Source organism: Podarcis erhardii (genome assembly GCF_964252035.2).
Source record: "Podarcis erhardii genome assembly, chromosome: 4".
Lineage (NCBI taxonomy): Eukaryota > Metazoa > Chordata > Lepidosauria > Squamata > Lacertidae > Podarcis > Podarcis erhardii.
The window spans coordinates 65,423,584-65,436,839 of NC_138508.1; the positions used below are offsets into that span (position 1 = coordinate 65,423,584).

Genomic DNA, 13,256 nt, shown 5'->3' on the forward strand with positions numbered 1-13,256 from the left:
TCAGGACAAATTATCTGTTTTCTACAATTCTGTGATTCAAACAGAAGAAATGGAAGGGAACATAAGTTTTATCATGGGTTAGTCTCCCCCAATATCTTCCACTCGTAGGGATCTGGCCCAGTTGTATAGCTTCACTGCCTCGTGCTCCCAGTCTTCATCTGACAAATGACTTTCATGGCTTGACTCTTCAGTGACTGTGGAGTCTGAATGATCACTTAACAACGATGAAGTTCTCAGCATCTGCTCCAAAATAACAAAGTATAGATTATTCTAAGAAGAAATCACAGCTTAGTTGTTTAGCCTCATACTCCTAAACAGAATCCATTGTACATGTTGCACTATGAGGTGGAATTCAGTGTGGGATGAGGGTGATCATTCCATCAGTGGAAGAATTTTTGCTTTCCAAATGGAACCATCTCCCTCCTCATGAGGGAAGTCATGGGGCACACAAAGGGGGGGGGACGACCCTGTTGCACTAGCAGTTTTTGTTCATTTAGTTGAACCCACCCATAATAACAAACAAACAAACAAACAAACAAACAAACAAACAAACAAACATAAGACAGTCTTGGATTGGACACTTGAGCAGTGTCTGCACTAATCTTCCTTCCTAGGCTATGTTGCAGCAACCAGGATGGTGTCCTTCAATAGGGGCCCTATTGCAGGTTTTGTTGCAGGATGTAACTTACTAAAGCAGAGCTTATTTTATAAACCACTGAGCCTCTTGGGCTTGCCAATCAGAAGGTCAGCGGTTTGAATCCCCGCAACGGGGTGAGCTCCCATTGCTCTGTTCCAGCTCCTGCCAACCTAGCAGTTTGAATGCATGCCAGTGCAAGGAGATCAATAGGTGCCGCTGTGGTAGGAAAGTAAACAGCATTTCCATGCACTCTAGTTTCCGTCACAGTGTTCTGTTGCGCCAGAAGCAGTTTAGTCCTGCTGGCCACATGACCCAGAAAGCTGTCTGTGGACAAATGCCGGCTCCCTCGGCCTGAAAGCGAGATGAACGCCGCAACTCCATAGTCTCCTTTGACTGGACTTAACTGTCCAGGGGTCCTTTTGCATTGCCACTTAGTTAGAAGCAGATCTCAAACACCGGGTATTTCTTTAGAAGGTCTATTACAATTAAGGACTGCAGCCAACCCCTTGAGATCTAGCAAGTGAGGTTGCTTACTAACACGTTAATTCCTGCATTTTTTGCATGCCAAAGCTACAAATGTGTTGTTTTAAAATTATGGAGATGGATTTCTAATCTGTCTAAATGGCTTTTAATAAAATTAAAACAAAATAAAAATGATAGGATCAGTAAAATACAAACTTTTTTGGGCTCTTTATTTAGTGCGTTACACAAACGTTTCTCAGCATAGGTGATCAAGAACAATTAGTTAGACATAGTGTTATACTCTTGTCCTCACCTTTCTGATGGCTTTTATGTAGAACAAGTAGAGTTACCCTGGTCATAATCTTAGAACTGTCTTATTAAGTTCATCTCAAGGGGGGGGGGGGGACAATAAAAGCTCTTTAAGACAGACTAGTAGAATCTTAGCTGTGAGATTTATCACCATTTGATCAGAAAATTTCTTTTTCTTTTAACATGCTCACCTCTCTTTGTTTCTCAAGGCTATAAGCCTTCCTCATTTTTGCATTCTTCTTCTGAGCTTGATAAGAGCGACGCCCAGTTCTAGGTGCTGATTTTCTACTCAGTTTTGAGAAGATTGCAGTTGTGGGAATTTGTGGTGGAGTTCTGGAGGGAAAACAATGTTTTAAACAATTTCCCCACACAATTGTACAGAATAAAAATGTTATCAGCATTCACTATATAAAAAGGAAATTCCTCCTTTACAGTGTAATCCTAGGCATGCCTATTCAACAAACCATCCCCAAGTTAATCTAGATTTAGTCCCAATTAAGTGTGCATAGGACTACAACTTTAAAAATGTTTTAATGGGTGCAGCATTAGGTTTCACCAGTATGAATGAGTAGTCATAACTGCACTGTAATGCTTGCACATTTGTTGTCAGTATTAAACAAATATATTTATCACTGACACTATGAAACATTTAAATCAACAAAACCAAAGCAACATGAAAATACACTTCTGTATCATATTATCAAAATACTGAAACTATCACAAATATATTTTACATTGAAATCATGTTAAAAAATAAATTAATGGGAGCTGAGCCATTTAGCATTACATGGAAAGCCCTTTAAATACATAGCTGCTATAAAACTAAACATGATATGTAATTGTTTAGATCATAATATATAATAAAATAAATTAATGTATTAACTAAGAGCTGTAAGTGGATAGCTGAGGCCAGAGCAATGCTTATCTATATCCAGAAGGGGGAACACCTGCCTTCAAATAAACATTCCATTCCATATCAGTCATGGACATTGTCTTTACAGTGGTACCTCTGGATGCGAATGGGATCTGCTGCGGAGCCCCGTTCGCATCCTGAGCAGAATGCAACCAGTGTCTGCCCGTGCGCGGGTTGCGATTTGCCGCTTCTGCCGTGAAATGATGCATGTCTAAAAAGTGTGTCACCAACATGAGGAGTTTGAAAAGCTCTGATTTACCTGATTTGACAAATAGCCATGATTTGAGCACGACACGTTTCTTCATTCTGTGGCCTCAGCAGCAGAAATGGCAATTCCATCCTAAGTCTGGTAGATAGCTTCCCAGACTGTGCATAGTCCATGATGTCATACACAATCATTGATCTGGGAAAATCATGTAAAGACAGCCTTCTCCAGCAGTTATGTCTGCCACCATAGTATGCTGGAACCTCATCCATGAGATTGCTATACTAGACAGTCATGAAAGAACAATATGTATAAGAAAGTTGTACTAGGATTCTCTGGTTATCTTTTGTAAACTACCCCCTTTACTGCAATTCTTCCATTTTATCAGCCAAGAAAATGAATCCTAAGGCTCCAATTCTGTGAAGTAAGTCCCTCTGAATGCAGTGGAACTTACTTCTAAAATATGTAGGGTTGCATTGTACATTATTACTGCTAACATAATATTTTCTATAGGATCTGTTGCCTGGATTATTAAACTGAATTTTACAAATACACAAATATAATCACAGTGTGTGTGGTATTATGCTGTTGCCTTGCTCTTACTAGTGTTGTATTTAAGTTGACTTTGGGGCTGCTCAGATCTTCCTCCAAACCTCTTCCCAAGTGAGACTGGAAGCAGGGTCTTGGACTCATTCATTCCCTCCTCCAACCCTTCCCACGTGTTCGGTCTTTTCCATTATCAGATTAATTACAGTGGTACCTCAGGTTAAGTACTTAATTCGTTCCGGAGGTCCGTACTTAACCTGAAACTGTTCTTAACCTGAAGCACCACTTTAGCTAATGGGGCCTCCTGCTGCCGCCGCGCCGCCGGAGCCCGATTTCCGTTCTCATCCTGAAGCAAAGTTCTTAACCTGAAGCACTATTTCTGGGTTAGCAGAGTCTGTAACCTGAAGCGTATGTAACCCGAGGTACCACTGTAATTAATTATGGCATAAAGGGTGGAGAACATAAGCATTGCTTACTTGTACGTGGTCTCTTATTGTAGCCACATCCAATTCCTCTGTTATTCCGTATTTCTTATGCTGAAGTTCATCCTGCAGTATCTGATTATAATATTTCCGGTATCCCATTAACTTGCAAGCATCAACAGCCGCCTATCAATCATCAGAAAATATAGAAATAGCCTCAATGTCACTGTAACTCTACCCTAAATCACCATTCTGAAATCCTCATGCATTCAAGACAAAGCTCAGCCTGATTATACCATTATAATCAAAAGTGCATCAATTTTGGATCTGAAAATTTTATAGGAGCTTGATGATGCATTTTCTAAGGCATGGTTCAGAAGCTTAGTGGAAAATAATCCTAGTCTCATGAAGGAAATGTAGCTGCATCCTGCTTTCCATCATGAGCTAAGTGTTACATGTTTCCACATCAGTTTTTGAGAGGGAAGAACAGCATAACATGTTCTCCGTACAAAGTGTGTGCATCATACAGTAAGTTTATAATATTCTTAATATTTTAGTGTACACCACTTAGTATGTGAAGTGCAGGGTACAATTTCAAATAGTAAATTCAAACACAATGTGAAGAAACAGATATTGATGGGGAGGGCAATCTGTACACTAACTGTGATGTCTTAGAACCAAAACACTAAGAACTCAAAAAATTCTAAAGAATCATAGAATTGTAGAGGTGAAGGGATCCCAAGGGTCATCTAGTCCAAACTCCTGCACTGCTGGAATCTCAAGCAAAGCATATGTTAGATAGCCATCTAACCTTGGCTTAAAAACATCCAAGGAAGGAGAGTCCACCACCTCCTGAAGGAGACCGTTCTACTGTCAAACAGGTCTTACTGTCAGAAAGTCTTATTGATGCTTAGTTGGAATCTCCTTTTAATTTGAAGCTATTGGTTCGAGTCCTACCCTCCAGAGCAGAAGAAAACAAACTTGCTCCCTCTTCCATTTGACAACTCATTAGGTATTTGAAGACAGCTATCTTGTCTCCTCTCAGTCTTTAATTTTCCAGGCTAACCATACCCAATTCCCTCAACTGTTCCTCATCAGGCTTGGTTTCCGGACCCTTGTTTTTGCTCTTGTTGGAATTGTCTGCATTTGTGCCTTCAATATTTCACCTTTAAGAAACTCCCATCCATCTTGGACTCCCTTCTCTTTAAGTATTTCTGACTATGGCATTTCACTCAGTAGTTCCTTAAGATTTCTGAAATCAGCCTTCAAGTTCAGAGTGGGTATCCAACTATACTCAGCTTTTCCTTGCTTCTATATAATGAAACCCAAGAGAACATGATCACTTCCTCCCAAGGTTCCCAGTACTTTGACTTCCTCACTGGCTAAATTAGGATCTCTGCTTGGCCTACTTAGGCCCATGGGCTGAGATTTCTGCATTGCAGGGGGTTGGAATTGTTGACCCTCATGATCCCTTCCAACTCTACAATTCTGATTCCTCACAGCTGGTGTAAAGTTATCATAATTAAGAACGGTAGCGTTTTAAATATAAAGAACAACTTATTATAGTATCAAGCTTAGGTAACAGATGATACAGAACATTTAAAAAAATATCCAATAGGTTACCTCACTTGTTGCTGTTATTACGCTTTTCCCAGTGATGTAATGGGTGTTTTGGTCTCTTGACTTGCAAAATATCTTGAACACAACGAAAGGGGGGAAATCAGATCCAGCTAATCTGAAGGGAGGGGAAACACCAGAACTTAATTACCTATTGTTATTAAACAGCTTATTTATTGTTTGGCAATGGAAATGACTGTTTTCATTTTAGTTCTAATTTAAATACTATGATTGGCGATGTTTTAAAAATCCATCTGTGGTTTTATTTAACAAAGACAATCCAACAAATTATATCCTTAATCCCAAACACATGTTAAGAGTATGTTCCCTTGAAAGGTATGGGATTAGCTCCATTCATAGAGGAGGGAGAAAGGTTGTTTTCTGCTGCTCCAGAGAAGCGGACACGGAGCAATGGTTCCAAACTACAAGAAAAAAGATTCCACCTAAACATTAGGAAGAACTTCCTGACAGTAAGAGCTGTTCGACAGTGGAATTTGCTGCCAAGGTGTGTGGTGGAGTCTCCTTCTTTGGAGGTCTTTAAGCAGAGGCTTGACAACCATATGTCAGGAGTGCTCTGATGGTGTTTCCTGCTTGGCAGGGGGTTGGACTCGATGGCCCTTGTGGTCTCTTCCAACTCTATGATTCTATGATTTTATGATCCTGTATGCAAATTCAGGTCTATGGGATGGATTTAACTAACCTGGTTCACTAGTGGAAGCCAGGGCAAGGATTCCCAATATTGCAGTGGGGCTTTCCGCTCCTCTTCCCCCAAATCTGCTCTGGATTAGTAGAACCCCCAGAATAGTGCATGAAGGAAGAAATGGTTGCATTGATATATATGTAAATTATATCATATATGTAAATTATGTAATCAATACGGTATATGTTTATATGTATTTATAATGAAAAACCAATAAAAATTTATCTGACGAAAGAAATGAAATGCTTGCGTTGACAGAATGATCAAATTAGCACCATGTTGAATTCTACCCTATGCGTGTAAAATGTTTTCCTTTCTGGATCTCTATCTGCTGGGAACAGAGAACACATTTTGCCTCACTGGACTAGAATTAAATTTGCAGTGCTAAACATATAGCTGACCAGTGAGTCTTGGTACATCTTGGGAGGAAGTAATGAAAATAGATCTCTTGCTGTCCTCTGTTAACAGCAGCTCTGCCAATGCTATCAAGTCAAGGGAACTCTATGGATGGGGCTCAAGTGTGTTTAAGGCAACAATCTTGGACATAGTTATAAGGAAATAAGATCAAATGTATATGTTCAGTAAAATCACTTGGTAAAGTCTATATCATTTCAGACTATAAGCTGTCTAAATGCCTATCTATCTATCTACCTACACCTCCTGCATGTTGAAAATCAGCTTATCAAGCAGAAAGATATACTTAGGACGGCAGCCTTAGTTACTGTCATCAGTAAAAATACACTTGCTCAGAAGGAGTCTATATTGGTGTTTTTTCATAGTAAAGTATCACTATGAGATGCTTATGATTCTTGTATACTACTGTTCTTATGAAGCTACTGCTACGCAAAGTAGAATAATATATTTGTTCATTTATCAATAGGAATAATTCATTCTCAATTACTCTTCTTTGGAAGAAACTTACTCCATTGGAATCACCCCTACATAGTAACATTTAAAAGGTGAAGAAAGAGACCGTTGAACTAAACAAAATATATTAAACTAAGGCATGGAAATTTCATACTTTTACCTGAATCGAACTCTGCACGTAAGTGTAGGATCTTTAAGAAGTTCAGCCTCCAAAGGACACACTCTTTTCAAAATATCATGGGTAATGCAGTACTCCTGAAATAAATATATGTTTTGCTCAGAGAGTTTTCAACAAGCTTTGTTTTAAAGCAGCATTTAAAATATCTCTATCTTGCAATAAATAAATAAATAAGTATATATGAGACAAAACAAAAGAAATAAGGCATACTGAAGCAGTGATAATTAAAAAGAAAAAAGGAGGAACCCTCAGTGAGGAGGTTGGAAGTCATATGGAGAAATTAAGAATTTGTAAATTAAGAAAAAGACTTAAACAAAATAACTCTTTGTTAGGAATTTAAGGATTTGTATAAATAGGTTGGAATGTAAATTTTTTGTCGTGTGGAAAATCAAGAAAAAGCAAAAAAAAATCTCTACCTGCTCTTCACTGTGAATAATAATTCTAGAGCAGATAACAATAAAATGTACATATGAAGGTTAAAAAAAAGTAAAGGACCCCTGGACGGTTAAGTCCAGTCCAAGGCAACCATAGGGTTGCGGCGCTCATCTCGCTTTCAGGCTGAGGGAGCCAGCGTTTGTCCACAGAGCTTTCCGGGTCATGTGGCCAACATGACTAAACTGCTTCAGGCGCAACGAAACACTGTAACGGAAACAAGAGTGCACGGAAATGCAGCAATTTTACAGTAAAGGTGGAATATATTACAGTCACAACCCAGGTCAGGAGTAAAGGAAGAGGGAAGTATCAGCATGCTATAGAAGGGCAGGACTCCAACTCTGAAGTGTTTTAATTGACTTTAATTTTGTAATTTTATATTGTTGTAACTTGCCTGGTGTAACTGTTTTTAAACAAACATCAATGTACAGAAGTAGAAATTATTTTAAAGAAAAATTCTAAGGACAACCCCTCTTGTAAACAGCAACTACTCCCCAAAACAAAATAAGAAATAAACTCAGTGACCACAGAATGTTGAGAGTCTATATGGATGGAAATGGAAAATTGGAGGATAAGGTAATAGAATGGAGTATGCAGGAAGAATGCATGGCTAACTAGAACCCTGAATAGGAACATGGCACACTGCAACTTTCTGTTGAAGGCCCATTTATTTAGTCACCTTTTCAGTCTGAAAAAGAACAGGGGCCCGTCAACGTCTAACTTCAACTAGAATGTTGAGGCATTGGCTATTACAGGGTCTGCAGCAAACCAACATATCTTCAGACAAATTAGAAAAAAGTAACGGGTCATTATTTGCTTATTTGGCTTGAAAGGCATGGAAGACTGGGAGTAATGAAGAGCAATGAAGATTGCGTGTGTGTGTGTGTGTGTACTTTTGGTCACTGCCTGGTCCCAGGATAACCAGGTGGTAACAATGGCCAGGAGTGCTTTTTATCAACTTCAGTTTGTGCACTAACTTGTGCACAATCTAGAGTAACTGGGGTTGGCCTCATGCTTCAACTACATACAGGGTAATGTAATGCACTCTATATTTAGTTACAGATAGGTAGCCGTGTTGGTCTGCCATAGTCAAAACAAAATAAAAGAAAAAAATTCCTTCCAGTAGCACCTTAAAGACCAACTAAGTTAGTTCTAGGTATGAGCTTTCGTGTGCATGCACACTTCTTCAGATACACTGAAACAGAAGTCATGCTCTGAAGATGGTTGGCAAACTTCAAACAAATGCATCTACTATGGTTTTGACTCCAATTATATTATCTAATATAGTAGCCTTCTGCATTGGTTACCAAGTTATTTCTGGCCTCAATTCACTGTGCTGGTTAGACCTTTAAAATCTTAAACCAGTTGTGGCCCACCTCTGAGCTTCCGAATTTGTACTGTTTTACTTTCAGGAGCAATAATTATTCCTGATGGGGAAATGGCCAAAAATCAATTCTTGCTGCTCAGTAATTTAGGATGCAGCAACTTTCTGGTGGGCTTTCCTCTTACAACACACAGCCCAGCCCCTCTGTGTTAGCAGATTTCTACTGCCAACAGTGACAGAGAGCATGAAAGCATTATCCCTGGGTCCCTGCTGGCTTTGGAATATTTGTGTGTATACTGTTACAAATAAAACAAATATATTCATGATACCTTGAGGGATACCCCTTGCAAGCCAGAGCTTGTTTCTATTCCTCAATGCATCCATACAAAGGGAAACCACTTTAAAAATAGAGTTATAATGACACATTAAACTATAGGAGTACATCTAGTCAGCCCAAATCACATGCAAGAGCATACCGCTGCCCGAATTGTATGTTTCATGAGTCTATACAACCGTAGCCTTGTGTGACTCCACCACGCCTTCTGAATAGTTTTTGCTGCTGCGTCAGGATGAGACCTGGTGGAATAAATTGCAAATCACCAGACTATAGTGATTGGAACTTAAAATTATTGCCAGAAATCAATTAAATCCCCACAAGCCCATAGAGGGAGGAAGGGTGCATAGCTGGGTACACTTGTTCTGGACCTCAGAGAGCTATGACAGCCAGCGCTGGTCCGCCAGGGGCCTGCCAAACTTATGCTGTTTGAGTTGATAACTTTACCCTAACAAGTCCTTTACTCCCCAGGCCTCATACAAGCTCTGCGCCAGCCTGCACCCACATGCTGGAAAGAGCTTCCCTGTTGCTTTCTGTTTTGCAGCTATTACAGACACAAAGTTTCTGACAATGTTTGAAACTCCCATTGTTCTTGATGCATTTTGAAACAGGGAATTTCATTAGTGCAAGCAGTTTGAGCTCTGGGCGCAGTACTGCGCCTAGGAATTCAGGTTAAACCTGCAGAGTGGAAGGAAAGGAAGACCTTTTCCTGCCTCCCCTTCCAGCTACTCTCTGAAGGATGGAGAAGAGACCCTCTTAAAAATATTAGGGGGGTGGGCAGGGGAAGGACTAGACCAAGTGAAAAATGAACATGATTTAGCTGCAATTCATTCATTTACAGCTTTGTATTCTTATTATAAAAAAGCATGCCTAAACATTCTGTTTTTGCCCCCATAACCTGGGTTTAAGGTGCCATTTAGCTCCTAGCTGTCACATCTCTGTTTCTAATACAGTAGTACCTCGGGTTACATACGCTTCAGGTTACATATGCTTCAGGTTATAGACTCCGCTAACCCAGAAATAGTACCTTGGCTTAAGAACTTTGCTTCAGGATGAGAACAGAAATCACGCGGCGGCGGCACGGCAGCAGTGGGAAGCTCCATTAGCTAAAGTGATACCTCTACCTCAGGTTAGGAACAGTTTCGGTTAAGAACGGACCTCCGGAATGAATTTAGTACGTAACCAGAGGTACCACTGTACTGGTTTCTGACCATCAAAAAGGTGGCACCCTTCAACATTGATTAAACTGTGCTCTCCAGGCCAATGTTTTTGAGCCATAGAAGAACATATATTCTTCAGAAAACTGCTCACAAAACAAGTTGTTCTATTTGTTCAACCCTTGTAGTTTGGGGGCCAGAGTCCACACAGATCCATATTCATATTTAAAGATTGATTAGCTTTTTCCAACTTGCACAAACTTTTCAACGTGTTACATTACGCTCCCCCTGCAAACACGTCAGAAGCCGGCCGTTGGGACTTAAATCCGAGGTATGCTTAGACTAGGGACTCAGCTGCAAATAAAACGTTTTAAGCGTGTTTCAAGTGCAATATACAACATGACACGAGGTGGCAATGGTGAGCCTTATGGAAAACTCGATGTATTTTTTTTTTTAAAGCATTTTCAGAGCGGCTTTTACATGTGTGTAAATCGTTTTCTGTCGCGTTTCCTTAAGAGTTGGGTGAGGCGGAAATTCAGCACGCGGGGAAAGCTACATTTACTGAGCGCCTGCCTCACATGCGGATGGTAAAAGCCCCCACGCGAAACCCGCACGGCCAACTCCTTCCGCTCTGTCCTTAACAGATTCACGGTAGAATTGGAAAAGCATAGCCCACTTTCAGCCCGGAGCCAGGCTCCCAGCTTATCCGACGCCCTTACCTCCGCTTTACTCTGCTGTCATTCTTGGATCCTGCCAGGCGAGAGCTCCTGCTCCATATCGTGGCCATCCTCGACTCAAGAGCCCGCAGGCGCTGCAGTCGAACTCCTTTCGCCGGTCGCCTAGCAACAGGGACGCGCAACGCGACCGGAAGCCAAGTTGGGCACCGCCCACCAATCGCGCGCGACGTCTCTCCTCCCCCTTCTCCCGTGTCGCGCTGGTGCCTCTCTGGCGTCCGCCCGCGGCGCGTGGTTTGTGCGTCATTGCCGTCGCGCCGCACTCCAGCAGCGGCGCTGTCCTCGGCATGTTCAAGGTGAGAAAGTTTCACCGGTAGTTCTTGAGGAGGGAATTGAACGATATCACTGTGGTTAGTTTTCTTTCTCTTCCTCCGCACCCAGCCCCGGCTCTGTTTCGCCGCGCGCGACTTTCGAACTGTGTGTGTGTGTGTGTGTGTGCGCGCGCGCGCCCTTGCGCCGTTACGGTCGGCGCCGCGCTCGTATTACCGCGCGGTTGCCATGGAAACATGCCGATCAATTGCGGCGGGTTTTTAAAAAAGGGGGTGTAGACGGAGGTTTGCGCGCGCTGGGGTTAACAGCCCCGCCCTCTTCAGTTTTGTCTTTTGTGTGGCCGTTTGGGCTCCTCGGGGTGGGGGGGGGGAGAGCGAGGCGGACCGGAGAGTGAACTGGTCTTCTAATTCCGAATCCTCCGCCCGCACACATAGGGAGCCCTCTCGATGCTGGGTCAATACAATACGGAGTTCAACTCGTATTTCAGCCCTCGCGCAAATCACCTCTTCCCTCCCATTTAGAAAAGAATCTAAATGCGATCTGGTGCTGTCGGCTCGATTAGATATACGCATATGGCGATCAAAAAAACCCCAGTGATGATGTTCCCCTGTCGGTGTTCATTTCCCAGCAGAGTTCCTAGTTCCTAGCAGGCTTTTTAAAACGACTAAATCGCATGCAGTTTGATGGCGCTGACTCCCAAGCAAGTTTAGGATTGTAGTCTTGTGTTGTAGAGGAGTTGCTTATAGTGCAATCCTGCACACGTCAAATCAGAAGTAAATACCACTGAATTCTGTGAGACGTGCTCTCAGATAAGTAAGTGGCTGTAGGGATGCAGCCTTAGTTCGTAGCACAACTAGAGAATCCTTTATCACCTTCAAAGATGGAGGTTGCAGTCCTAACACCACTTCCTGTGGATTAAACCCCATAGAATTCAGTAGGACTTCTGAGCCTATGTTTACATATGAATAGATTAAGTAACTCATCATGAAGTGAACTGTAATGCACAGATGTTTTATTATTCCATAATAAATCCGTTAGTTTTTAAGGTGCCACAAGCCTCTTTGCTTTTGCTGTTTTGCATGGGATACTGCAGGGGCAAACAATATATGGAACTATTATTATTATTTTTTTAAAGGAAGATGGTCTGCCATGTAATTTGTATTAGAATTCACAATGCCTACAAACCTGAGTGAAGTTTTGCTTCTGATACAGAGGGACAATGAAACTTATTTCGGATCTGTTATAGGAGTAACTACTCATCCCTCATCAGAGGAGCATTGATTGTTGATTTGTATGTTTCAGTTTATATTCAGATGTTTGAAAATACAGTACAGTAGTTGCTAGTTTTCTAGGGTTATACATCCTGCCATTCTACAGGGGGAGCTATAGGACCAAGCTTTGTGAAATAGAAAGGTGTTTTGTATGTTAATTAACAATGTAATTGTTAAAAAAATCATGATCTGTTTTTCACTTAACTGTATTTGATGTAATTCATACTCCTAACCAGTTAATTTGTGGAAGAAAAATGCATATGCTCTTAACTCTTGGATTTGAAGACTTTGTTATTCTGTCTTCGTTGCTAATTTAACTGCTGTGGTTTCAGTACAATCAAGTAAATACGTTTTGTGGAACAAAATAAATAATTCAATGGTAGTTTTGAACATGGTTGTAAAATAGAGGCTATTAAATGCCTTCCTTTTGATAAAACACTATGCACACTAGATAGTCTATGAATTAACAGTTAAAAGTATAAATTAAACTTTCTGGGCCATTTTCAGTACTGAGCATTTGCAGAGCTTTGTGTTCTACATTATAATCATATGCATATTTACAGAAAAAATTCCCCTCCCCAACTTCAGTGGTGCTTAATTCCAAATAAAAGTGCACTGGGTGGCAACCATAGAAAACCTGATGAAGATTGAAGTGTTCTATTTTAGGCATCTGTTTATTTTAAGAGAACATGTTACTGATAGTATGATTTCTATTTGAAGTATTCACTCAAATTCAGCAATGCCATGTGGGAGCTCAAGTGTGCACATAAAGATTCTCTGTCTCCCAAGTGTTCTCTCCCCTCTGCCCCTGCCCAATTTAGTATGGTAGACAAATAAGGATCTAGACAAACAAGGATCTGCACACACTGCTTTTCTTT

General features: G+C 41.0%; 2 protein-coding genes across 6 annotated transcripts in view; one reads left to right on the forward strand and one right to left on the reverse strand.

Moving 5' to 3' along the window:
• On the reverse strand, positions 1 to 11,126 carry LOC309340426 (uncharacterized protein CXorf58; the record flags this gene model as incomplete). The annotated part of the gene is given in 9 exon segments (XM_081859188.1): positions 1 to 240; positions 1,600 to 1,741; positions 2,581 to 2,810; positions 3,549 to 3,680; positions 5,118 to 5,229; positions 6,839 to 6,933; positions 9,089 to 9,188; positions 10,823 to 11,033; positions 11,036 to 11,126. Coding segments are annotated over 9 exon segments (1,275 nt in total). The 3' UTR covers positions 1 to 78.
• Positions 11,035 to 13,256, forward strand: part of APOO (apolipoprotein O) — an 18,416-nt gene continuing 16,194 nt past the window's right edge. For 3 of the 5 annotated variants that reach the window (XM_081859191.1, XM_081859190.1, XM_081859189.1), the window contains exon 1: positions 11,035 to 11,133. In XM_081859191.1, coding sequence (XP_081715317.1) covers positions 11,125 to 11,133 — 9 coding nt within the window. In that variant the 5' untranslated portion in view covers positions 11,035 to 11,124. Of the gene's footprint in view, positions 11,188 to 11,490; positions 11,881 to 13,256 lie in introns of those variants that run through there. The other 2 variants (XM_081859192.1, XM_081859193.1) reach the window with 2 other exon arrangements.